The following is a 12486-nucleotide window of genomic DNA, read 5'->3' as shown; positions in this document are numbered from 1 at the left end:
AGCAGCCACTCGATGTGTCCCTTTCACGTCGATGTTTCTCTCTCTCTCTCCCTCCTGCTCAATCTGAACAAAAAATGAAAAAATGTCCTCGGGTAAGGATAAAAAATAATAAAAGAAAAAAAATGGCATAAGAAGGGGTATTAGTTCAAATATGTGTATCCCCTCAGGATTGACCCATTCTGCCACCACAGAATCTGGATGGATAAGATAGGTCTGTTTAATAATGTTTTATAATTATTGTTTGAAGCTATTCCTGGCTTATTTTTTGAGATATTCATTTTAATTAATTGCTATTCTTTTATACTTCTTTGAGGTGATTTTTAAAAATCTTAAATTCTATGAATCTAATCAGTAAATTCCTGAGCCCATTTAAAATTTTTTTGAGGATTGCTGTAATCTTTAATGGAACAGATGATACAAGAGAAATGAAATATAATTGCCGTTGGAGTCCATAAAATAAACGACAAAAAACCCCTACGACATCTCCAAAGTGTTAAACACAACTCCTTAGTGTGATGTCCATAAGCCATGTCTGAAGGTCCAACCAAAGTTTAGTGTAACTAGTATTGGTCAGAGTTCAAATTAGTCATGTTAAAAAAAAAAATCAACCCAATTATGAATGCCAAACTGGAATCCTAATAGACTCTAAAAGTAACCTGATTACAAGTCTGGAATATTAAGGTCAACAATTTTCAAATAGTTGGATAAACTCTTTGATAGAGGAAGTCTACTGCCATCCATTGGTTTTAATTTTTAGAAAAATGGAATTTAGGTCCTATTCCTATTCCAATTCTTCTCATTAAAACAAAAAACAAAACAAAACAAAAAACTGCCATGGTTTGGGCTTATGATAAGGGAAAGGGATCTATAATAGCTTTGTTAGTCCTCACCTCAAATTCTATAATGGAGTGACAGATTAAAGATGGTTACACATTCTCTGCCCTACTTCACATTGAAAAGTGAATAATTCCCTTTCCCTTTCCTCTGGATTGACCTTAATGACTTGCTTGATCAATAGAATGCACCATAAGAGACATGCTGGGAGTTTTGAGACAATTTTATAAGACTTTTGGCTTCTACCTAGGCCTCTTGAAGTGCTTTGAGAGTCCAGAGTTACTAGTAATTATCTGAGACCACGTGGCTGGGGAGGCCACATGTAGGCCCTTTTGTAGGCTAGCTCAGTAGAGTTCAGCCTTCTGGCCATCTTCATCCAGGCAGACATATAAGTGAAGCCATCTTGGGCCTCTAGACCAGCCCACCCACCAGCTGAATACCACCAAGGGACCTCTTATTGATGCCGCAGGGGACAGAACAGCCCAGCCTAGCCCTGCTGGGATTCCTGACTCCTGAAACTGTAATAGAATAAAATGGTTGTTATTTTAAGCCACTAAATTTTGGAGTAGTTCTTTGAGCAGCAGCCGGTAATCAGAGCAAACAGTGATGTATTAATTTTTACACTCAAGAACAGAAATGAGGTGGAAGAAAAGAGGGGTGGGCTGATTAGAGAAGGTAAAGGAGGAGGAGTGAAATAAAATTCTCTTAAAAGAGATTGTAATTGCCATGGACATGAATAAAAGATGGGCTAGGGATTTAGAAGACTCGCAGTAAGTATTAAAAAATCAGTCTCACCCTGGCCGGTTTGGCTCAGCGGTTAGAGCATCATCCTACAGACCAGAGAGTCCCAGGTTTGGTTCCTGCTAAGGGCACGTACTTTGGTTGCAGTTTGTCCCCCACCCAGTTTGGGTCGTGTGGGTGGCAACCAGTCGATGTCTCTCTCTCACATCGATGTTTCTCTCTCTCTCTTCCTCCCTCTCTCCCTCCCATTCTATCTGAAGATAAATGCAAAAAATATGTCCTCAGGAGAGGATAAGAAAAAAAAAAAAAACCAGTCCCAAATTTTTGGCAGGCTGCTACTGTGATTTTGGGTTACACTCACAACTTCAGCCCAATTTCTTAGAGATTCAGAGGCAAAAAAGCAGTCAAGTCTCGCCTCATGCAGATGCCATAAACAGTAATGAATAAACATGACAAATAAATATGCTGCAAATAACAGCTGAAATGCTAAATATGTAAAAAGCAATCTTGGCATCTACTGAAAATCTCTCATCAGATGATTTCAAATTGAAGGTGTCGCAAGAGAAAATAACTTTAAAAATACAAACAGATTTTTATTTTTTGTACTTTTATTGAAAAGGTACATTTAAAAAAATACACAGACATTTTACCATTTACAGATTGCAGATACAGATGCTCAAAAAGAGTTCACTCTGTTTTGTTGTATTATGATATCTCTTGCCTCTGATATCACAAACATTCCAGTCTTGTTGATATCGGCCGAGAAAGGGGGCACGGGAGCATGACCTGCAACATATTCAGTAAACAGAAAGACAAATTGTTCAATTATAAATTTTTTTAATCTTCTGTACATTATTGCATTAGGGAGCCACAAGATTATGTAGCATCATTACAAATGAAAACAAGTTAAAAACGAAGAAGGTAACTACATAGAAATACGTGGATTCATTGTCTTCTTGCAGAATGCACAAGAGGTGCAAAAATGTGCAATTTAGGAAGCTCTTTTCTGTTTGTATACATTTGCTTAGCAACTCAAACTGGAGAGGAAGCTACAAAATAAGTTAAACAAAAAGAGCAAACAGGTAGTAATTATAGCTATGTTATATGGCTTTCTATTTCATTTAAATACCATCGAATAAATGGGAAATGAAGAAAAATACATTACTTTATCTTTTGTTCTCTTAAAGAGAAAATTCAAAGCTACTTTGCTTCCTAACATTTACACAGCAACTAAAAGTGTTTAATTCAGACAACAGATACGGATGTAGTACTACACAGGATACAACAGTACTTGGATCTAAAATAGTACACAGTCCCTGTCAACAACAGTACACCAGAAAGCAAACGTTGTGATCCATTGGTAAGATGGTATCCACAAGTAAACACTTGTGTGCATCCGTTTTTGTTCCACACTTAGAATGTGCCCAGTTGGATTCCAGAGTTATTTACAGACACATGAGGAAGACCCTATTCTTCAAGTCTGTCAGGAAAATATTCCATATTGTTTCTAAGCCAGATCACACTCATGGAAAAATAGTCGGAGAATGATATAGGTATATAATTTTTTTCTGACCAATACAGTTGCAAAAAACCAAATATCTCAGAGACACAAATCGAATGGAGCAGGGCAGCGGGCAGGGGCTGGGGAGACAGAGCCTGTGCTGCTCGGGTTCCCGGCGACAGGGGCGGTCCCTAAAAGCACTCTTGAATCTAAGTGACGTGTTATTCTTTGGAGTCCAGCTCGCATTCTGTGGCTGGGTCGGGGCACCGCAACACAAAACGCTTGAACTGCTGAATCCTTTTGGCTTTCCTCCTCCACTCTCCTCCTTACTGGCCTCCACCGACGGCTCGCACGCTCAGTAGGGGGCGAAGAGGATGGAGGCGGTGGTGGCGCGGATGGGCCCGTGGCCCGGCCTCAGCAGGGCGGGGGGCAGGGCTGCGGCCTGGAACAGCGAGGCGGCCGGCCGGGGCGGCAGGGACAGCGCGGAGGACACCGCGGCCGCGGCCGCCAGGGGCGAGGACAGGAAGGCTGGGGCCAAGGGCTTCATCATATCTTTCTGGAATGCAAGTTTTGCCTAAAGGGGCGAGAAAACCAGGCATGGGGTGGGGATATTGTTTGAAATAAGCACCAAAGATATATTTTCGTAAGTTAAACACTAACATTATGTCAAATTTTAAAAATCTTTACTCTCAGAAGTCAAGAAATGATTATCTTTTTTTTTTTATCCTTACCCTAGGACATTTTTTTGTTTTTTGTTCAGATAGAGTGGGAGGGGGAGAGAGGAAGAGGGAGAGAGAGAGAGAGAGAGAGAAACATTGATGTGAAAGGGACACATCCAGTGGCTGCCACCCGCAGGACCCAACCGGGGCCGGGGACAAACTGCAACTGAGGTACGCGCCCTTAGTGGGAACCGAACCCAGGTCTCTCGGGACCGCAGGACCGAACCCAGGTCTCTCGGGACCGCAGGCCAACGCTCTAACGGCTGAGCCAAACCGGCCAGGGCAAGAAATGATTATCTTCACAAAGCCGGTCTCAAAGACTTCTGGCATGCCTCTCCTTTAGTCTGTGTCCCTTTCAACTCTGTTTTTTATTTATTTTATTTTTTTAATTCTCAACCCGAGGATATTTTTCCATCTATCTTCAGACAGAATGGGAGGGAGGGAGGGAGGAAGGGGGGGGAGAGAGAGAGAGAGAGAATCCACGTGAGTGGGACACATCAATTGGTTGCCTCCCACACAACCCTGACCTGGGCCACGTACTGAACCACAACCAAGGTACGTGCCCTTGACTGGAATCAAACCTGCGACTCTCTGGCCTGCAGGCTGATGCTCCTACCACTGAGCCAAACTGCCAGGGCTCAACTCTGTTTTGGTGGTCTCTGGACTTGGGCACGAGGACACAGGAAGCTTCTCTGAGCAGATCTTAAATCTTTCACACTGCTACTTAGGAAAAAATGTGTCCCTACGTTTCCTGCTCAATGGAGCTCAACAAAATCCTGGCTTGTCTTAAACCACAATGCAGCCTTACTAGAGGTTTATTGTTTAATTTTTGAAGACTATTCATGAACCTTCACCTCACTTCTCTTCCAAAACCCTCACTGGGTAGGTAACTGGGGTTCCCGACATCAGGGTCCCATGAAGTTCATGAAAACAAAGTCAGTTTACACCTTTCTCTCTCTGGTCACTTCATGAATATTCCTTGAAAAACTGCAGCTAACTCCAGTTTCCTTCGCTGGGAATCAGTGAGTGGGCTAGCAACTTCTCCCCGTAAAGGAGTCCCAGGGCGGAACCCTCCTGGGAAGTAGACACGGTCCCTCATTTCTCTCCTTTGCCATCAGGAAGAGTTTGAAGCCGGTTTGCTTCCTGCAGGTACTCTGTCTGCAGCCTCGGCGAGAGACGCCGGCTGCAGAGAAGCCGAGGTAGCCTCGGCCTGGCCTCCAGCTCCACTCCTGCTTCCACCTCAGCCGGATGTCAGGCTGGGTCCCAGGAGGCCATGGCATCCAGTCACCTGGGTATTCATACGACACCTATTGCTGAAGTCCTTGGTTATTTTTGCAAAGAAACTGGTAAAAGCACATACTGAGAGCAGGTGAGACAGGCCGATTACTAACATGCCTACTAGACGTGGAAAGAGAGAACACACACCTACTTTACTTGCTGGAGAGGGTGGGGGGTGGGGAGGAGAAGGGAAGGCAGAGGGAAAGAGGGAGGGAGGGAAGGAGATAGAGAAAGAGCGAGGGAGAGGGAGATAGAGAGAGAGGGGAAGATAGAGAGAGAGAGAGGATTTGAATGAATTTTTGTTTTCTGAAAGCAATCCCTTTTCCCAGGATCAATAGTCATTGCTTGCCCTTGTTCCTAAGCCTTTACTTTTCTTTATATGCTGAAGAAGGTAGTCTTCTTTTTATTTTCCTTTTGTTAATCCTCACTCAAGGATATTTTTCCATTGACTTTTAGCTAAAGTGGAAGGGAGGGAGGGAGGGAGACAGAGAGAGAAACACCAACGTGAAAGAGACACACTGATTGCTTGTCTCCCTACTGGGGCAAGGGATCGAACCTGCAACCCAGGTACGTGCCCTTAACTGGGAATCAAACCCAAGACCCTTCAGTCCAAGGGCTGATGCTCTAACCCAGTGGTTCTCAACCTTCCTAATGCCGCAACCCTCATGTTGTGGTGACCTCCAACCATAAAATTATTTTCGTTGCTACTTCATAACTGTAATTTTGCTACTGTTATTTCTTAGGCGACCCCTGTGAAAGGGTTGTTTGACCCCCAAAGGGGTTGTGACCCACAGGTTGAGAACTGCTGCTCTAACCACTGAGAAACCGGCCATGGCAAGAAGGTAGTCTTTTCAAAAGGTCCCAGTAAAGGGTCAAGTATCAGCTCAAGCTTCCTTCAAGGTGTCCTACAGCAGGAACCAAGCAGTTCATTCTAAAATTTCTGCCTATGAGGGCTATTTGAGTTCCAAACCTTTCAGGACCAGTTAGTCCCCAGGCCCCCGTACCCACAGAACCTGCCTAAGCAAGCGAGGCTGCCCCCCAAGACAGGTGAGTAGACAAGGCGAACTTACTGCCAAAAGGCTTGGGCTCCGCTGGAGTTTGTTGTAAGGGCTGTATTTCGGTTTCAGTGGTTTCCCTGCAACTCGATCCTTATGCCTTCGGCTAGAAATGTGCTGAAAAAAGTGTGATACGTTAGCTAAATGGGAGTTTTATTCCATGTAAAACATATTTCCTCGATCGAAGTAGCTGGTTCCACCGTGATTTATGAGGCTTTCATATGAGAGGTAGCTGGACCCAGTTCTAGGCACAAGTTCCAAGGCAGCGGGGGTAAACACTGGCTTCCCACTCAGTTGCAATGTCTCTCCCTTTCCTCTCTATGGCTCTAACCTGACTTTGCCTGGTATCACCACCATGACTGTTGAGTCTGACCCCCTAACCAGATGTTGGGTCCTTGGAAGATCAGCTGAACATCTCCCTTGTCTTCCAGAAATTCCTGCTTGACTGTGAGCTCCGGGTGGCTGCTGCACTCACCTGTCTCTAACACCTAGCCTGGAATCTGACATAGAGTAATAATAGGTGTGCAAATATTTGGTCCTGACTCTGTCTTTCACAGAGCACCTCTATTTTGACGTTGTATGCATCCTATAAAGGTTAGTGTTAGTGAATTTAACTGTGAGCACAGTGAGAACCATTATATAGATTAGGGGATACATAGTCAAGGAGTGACCTCAAACAACAGTTACTATTAATTCAGAATACGTTACCTGTTTGAGTTGGATTTCTGAATTAACATGAACGTCACAGATTTCACAATGAAATGTTTTGTTCTGTAGTCCGGACCCCTTACTGCCGTTCTGCATCTTTAACCTTGATCCAGGTCTAGGATAGGACTTAATTGGACCGGCCCCATTACGAGCTTCAACCATGGTCTTGTGTTTAGATCCTAAAACAGAAAGAGACAGATATTAAATAGCTATTTAAGAACTATATGAAGCTCTTTGTTTTCTTATTCTTGAGAAGTTATTTTCAGGTTGAATTTCCCAATGCCATGCTTTTATTTTTAATGACTATTTTAATTCTTATAAATTCAAAAACATTTTCATTATAAAAAAATGGGGAAACAGAAGAGTATAGAATAAAAATATAGAAAGTATAGAGAATAAAAATAGTCATATTTTCAAAACCCAGACATAATCAAAGTTATCATTTTAGCATATTTCTTTTCAGGTTCTTTTTTAGTATATACAAAATAGTCAATAATGTGTGAAGTTTTCATGGTGAAAGATGATTATTAGAATTAATGAGGTGATCACATCATAAGGTATAAAAATGTCAAATCTCTACACTGTATACCCAAAACTAATATAAGTAATATGATATTGAATACCAACTATACTTAAATTTTAAAAATCAGCATAAAAATATCTTTTTCAAAATTGGGGTCATACTAATTCTGAAAATTTCTCATATCCAATCATATACATATTCCTCTAATTACATTTTAATGGCTGAATAATATAGTCTATCATATTGGGTTACTCTCATTTATTCAATATTTCCCTACTGAGGGACTTTCAGGTTGTTTCCACCTTTTTTTTTCTCTTGTAAGTGTTTTGCAATGAACATATACACAGATATTTGTTTTCATCCCTGTCTCTTCCTTATAATGAGTTTTGGGAAATATTAGCTCTAACCTGCTTTTACCTTGCTGTTCTTAAAGACAATATAACCACACTTTTCTCAAAATCATACACATTTGAATCAAAAGAAGTAGAGAAGACACTGAAGAAACCTAATGTCTGCACGCCTAATGGTATTCTGATGGGGAAAGTAGGGTTTTGTCATAAGGATTATTGAATCCCATCAGCAGCCACTAACCTGTGTTGTGTGCCTCCAGCTGAGACAGGGAGTTCACAGCCACTTTGCATAGTGAACAGTAAAGCAGTTTTTTGGCTTTTTCTTCTTCTGATTCCGAGACAGTAGCAGGAGCTCCATTGGTGCTCTTGGAGGGAGAGGTGTCGGCGCCGGGTGGCAGGGGCGTTGTGCCAGACTTGAGGAGAAATGAGCCCCCTTCAGAGCTTGATGGCTGGCTGGAACTGTTGATTTTTAGCTTCCCTTTGTCTTCTAAGAAAGACACAGAGATGTGGCATTAAAGCCCTGTGTATCATATAAACACAGCTATATTGACAAGAAGGAATTAAAAATAGGAATTCTCTTTCTATATTTGGTTTTACCCCAGCACAGAGTTTAGTCCATTGAGTCTGATAAAACATTATCCAGCCGTTGGTGTCCACAGCGGGTCAGCCTCAAATCAGGATGACTCAGGAAGACTGACTTTATTCTCCCACTAGAAGCAGGTAGCTTTCTATCTAGTATTGGCGAGCCGCAAATTTCGCTCTGGGGAAGTTATTAATATATAGGACAACCAGCTACTCTCCAATATGGTTACATGATATGATAGTAACATGAACTAAGTCATTAGGCAACTGGAGTTTCATTCAACTACTCATGTTTTAATTAGGACATAAATATAAAGTAAAAATTCAATTTTTACACCAAGTTAAAATTCTTAAGTTTGGGGTGTGAGGCAGAGAGGAGGGAAGAAACATGGTTTGTTTTGGTTACGATTAGTTAAGTTTTTGCTGCTCTTTGAATGGAAATGAAATTTATCCAAAACATAGGATGCAGAGATTCCATTGTACTTATTGACTACTGCCACACTAAGTCATACATTTTAAATCATGACATTAACCATAAGCACACTATGAGGACTAGCCAAATAATTTACAGACATCTTGGCGTTTTGACCACGCAGCTACGAATTGCTTATAATCCTCAAGGTCCATACAGAATCTATATGACGGGCCAGAATGACTAACTCTTCGGGGTCCATTTGCTGTGCAGGATGGGCCGAGTTCAGTGGCTCCTCTGGGAAAGAAACTGGAACTTCTTGGGCAATAGCAACATCCATCAGAGGTTTAATCTTACTTGAGCTGGTGCTCTTAGAAAGTGTCCATTTATATACTGATAAACTCTCATTAGGAGAGAAAAGGGATTAAAACTGAAAATGTATTTGCTCATTGCCCTTGCTCATTGGGAACCGTGTGCCATGGGCCTGGGTGGCCGAGAGGGCAGGCGTGGCCAGGGGAACCGCAACGTGGCAGTGTGTCTGTTCTGCATACCAGGCCAACCAAAGCCTTGACACACACCAGAAACAACTGGAGATCGCATTTCTACTTAATTTATTTAGGGATCAGCAGTTGACTTCCACCCCTTTTTCTGCATTGGATCCATCCAGGTCAAGACTAGAAACAGCAGGGATTCTACAGATGAATTCCAGGTCTGGGTGGTGTTAGAGTAAGCGCATGCTCAGGTCCCTGTTTATTCTTGGGTTTCACAATCTGTATTCCTTTCCAGCAACTTTATTAAAACTTCAGAATGCCAGGAAGTATGATGGAAAAGATCTTAGATGTTTACTAAACTGACCTCAATAATAGGAGAGAAGGGAATAAAATCATCCTTCCTACACGGTTAATAGTAAATAAATTAGACTGAAGATTATTTCAGGCCTAGAACTCTCTCATCTATAAGGACCCCTTAGATTGAAATTGCAATTTTATAGACCACACAAAGAGAAATTATTCAGTAATCTTAACATTTGCCCTTATGGAATTATTGTTTCTTGTGATGGAAACTTGAATTATTGCATAGCAAAATCTTTCCTTCAATCATTTCAAAAATATTTCATATAAATTTGACCTAAAGGATCTGACCTGCTTGAGTGACTTAGTCATTCTCTCTTTTTTTTCATATTACTATTTTAATGTCCCCTATATTGATCTCCTTCACATATTCCTACATTTATAAAGAATTTTACAATTTACAAACTGCTGTCCCTTACATTATCTTATTATTTCTCACAAACTAATGAGAGAGGCAAGGCTGCAAGTGGTTATCCCTTTCTTAAAGTTGAGAAACTAAGGCTCATCAAGATCAAACAACGCCCCCCCCCCCCCCCCCGGGTTCGGTGGCACAAATGAGTGTGCTGTCTTCCCGAGCTGTCCGTCCAGGGTGGCAGTGTGTTCGGCCTCATGCACAAGGGGAGGACTCCACACGGCATTAACATTACCAAAGGCATACGACAGCCACCCAGAAAGGTAACAAAGCTGTTGCTGTGTTTAAAAATTATAGTTTAGTTTTAAAATATTTTCCATACATGAAAATATCTATCCTATTCAACAATGATCTGATTCAGGTAACACTGAGAAGATGAGCAAAATGATATCTTTTTCTCTGAATCCCTATTTCTTTAAGAAAAATTAAACATTTTCCTTTCATATCTCTTTTTCAAAAGAGGTCACTTATTCATTAACAAAAGCACATTAACAATATGGTAGTTGCTGACAATGTACTAGGCTGAAGAAAATGTAAATTAAGTAAATATAGACTTTGAGAAAGCAACAGTTTAGCACAGGACATGAGACAGTTGCTCAGAGAGCTCTAATTTATGATGGAAACTGGTAAGGCACGAGAGCATAAAGCGGAAAATGATTACTTCTGGCTAGGAAAAAGGAGACATTTTTCATGAAGAAAGTGGCATTTTGGCTGGGTTTTGAAGGTCAGATTTAGATAAGCACAGAATGGGGTGAGAGGAGCGGGAAGTGAATGGGTGTAAGTGGAAACCGAGGAAATGCTTCGTGTTAAAAAGCTTGGGGTTTGTCTGGTGAATACTGGTGGCTGAGCAGAGATGATGGCAACAGGGTTAATGGGAGATATCATTATAAAGGTGGATGGAGTCAGAAGGCAGAGGATACCTTAAAATTATTAAAATAGAAACTAAAGCTAGCCATTTCCAGTTTAAAAAAATTAAGAGGTCTGGTGTGTATGACATTTTTATGATCTGACATTTAGATAGATAATGTTTTAGCTTTTATCCCCTAGACTGCGCCCTTCACGTCCAGTGCCACGGTCTGAAGCTTTGAGACTATTAGGGATATATATTTTTTTACTTTGGAAATGTGTAAATCGTTCCTTCATATTCAGGGAATTCTGCCCTCAGATTGATATTTGCTAGTCAATAGTACAGATCCTAACATCGAGATAGTCACTTATACAATAAAATATTAAATTGTGGCATTCTTTCTGGGTGTGTAAAAGTATAAGCTTCAAAGCCTACATTTGTTATTCCTCATTTTACTTGCTTGATATTTTTATTAAAACCCATTATATTATTTCTCTTTCCTTATTGGCATTTTAAAGCCTCCTTTTTTGGTGTATTGAAAAATTTAATTAATGTACTGTTTACTTCTGTTTCTTTTAATAAAGAGGCATGTCATCGGAAACTTCTGGTTAATATGAATTCCACCTTCAAGTATTCCCTGGCATAAAGCAGGGCTCTGACTGTCTTAATTATTTCCTGATTACTCAAACACCTTTCAAAGGTTGTATCCTACAGGATTTTGAAGCAAAATTTGCTTAGCTACATCAGAACTGCCCTTTGTAACAGATATCCATAATTTATGCAGCCAAGTAAATGTAGTTCTTCAAAGTAACCTCCTTGGGAGGTTCCATGTTAATTTACTTATTTTCCAAAGCTCTAGACATTTTGAAAACCTCTTTTTAGAGCTGTTTTCATACCCAGTTGATAAACCATGTGAAGAAAGTCAGTCTTCAATGTTTTTTACTCCTGAAATTTGACTCAAATAACCCAACCCACCTATTCATCAAATTTAGCAGTATATGACTCAAATACGGCCTCAGAGGACGAATGCACGAACACAGAAGATAAAAGAACATGCCCAAAGTCCTAAAGGAGTGCACATGGGGCCGACGTGCTGCTGGTGGCCCTTCACATCCCATGCCACGTTGTCATGTCTCATGCCACGTTCTGCAAGCTCGGTGACTTCAAGCACAGTCCATCACTGCGAAGCTTGCTAATGCCTAACTAACTCCACCTCTATCTAATTTTCATCTCTTGGCTTTTAGAATAGTCCTGGAAGCAGTGAGCGTTGTTTATAAGTTAAAGTGACTCTTCATTGAATCAGAATCTGTATGTCCTTACCTTACAAAAACAAAGAAACTTATTTATTTTAAATAACTTAGGACCCATGAAAGCCAGGTGGCTAATTTCATACATTCAAAACAGCCCTGTACTGTAAATTTCTGCCGGGATGGCCCTGCTCTTCCCATCTAAAAGCCTGTGTCCGTGGGCGCCAGTGACCCGGCAGTCACTGCCCTCCTGGTCTGAGGTCTGCATGGCTACTGCCCCACGGTCCGTGGTGCCACGCTGTTGGGGAGCAGAACTGTCAGTCTCACACTCAGATAGCTCCTTGTTGGACGCTGGCAGCCTACACTCCACCGATGAGCTTGGCACTGACATTAGTGAACTTGTCACTTTTGTTTTGAATTTTTATA

General features: G+C 41.3%; 1 protein-coding gene across 5 annotated transcripts in view; it reads right to left on the bottom strand.

Annotated features, from left to right (window-relative positions):
• Positions 1-2165: 2165 nt before the first annotated feature.
• The window catches only part of ZNF385B (zinc finger protein 385B), a 371095-nt gene continuing 360774 nt past the window's right edge, over positions 2166-12486 (bottom strand). For 3 of the 5 annotated variants that reach the window (XM_036254058.1, XM_036254061.1, XM_036254063.1), the window contains 4 exons: positions 7951-8196; positions 6837-7015; positions 6144-6245; positions 2167-3650 (listed from right to left, as the gene is read on the bottom strand). In XM_036254058.1, the coding sequence (XP_036109951.1) occupies positions 3432-3650; positions 6144-6245; positions 6837-7015; positions 7951-8196 (746 nt within the window). In that variant the 3' untranslated portion in view covers positions 2167-3431. Of the gene's footprint in view, positions 3651-6143; positions 6246-6836; positions 7016-7950; positions 8197-12486 lie in introns of all 5 variants that reach the window. The other 2 variants (XM_036254060.1, XM_036254062.1) reach the window with 1 other exon arrangement.

Source organism: Molossus molossus, unplaced genomic scaffold, assembly GCF_014108415.1.
Source record: "Molossus molossus isolate mMolMol1 unplaced genomic scaffold, mMolMol1.p scaffold_m16_p_11, whole genome shotgun sequence".
NCBI classification, from domain to species: domain Eukaryota; kingdom Metazoa; phylum Chordata; class Mammalia; order Chiroptera; family Molossidae; genus Molossus; species Molossus molossus.
Note: the sequence above shows the minus strand (reverse complement) of the source record. Positions and strands in the feature narration are given on the sequence as shown.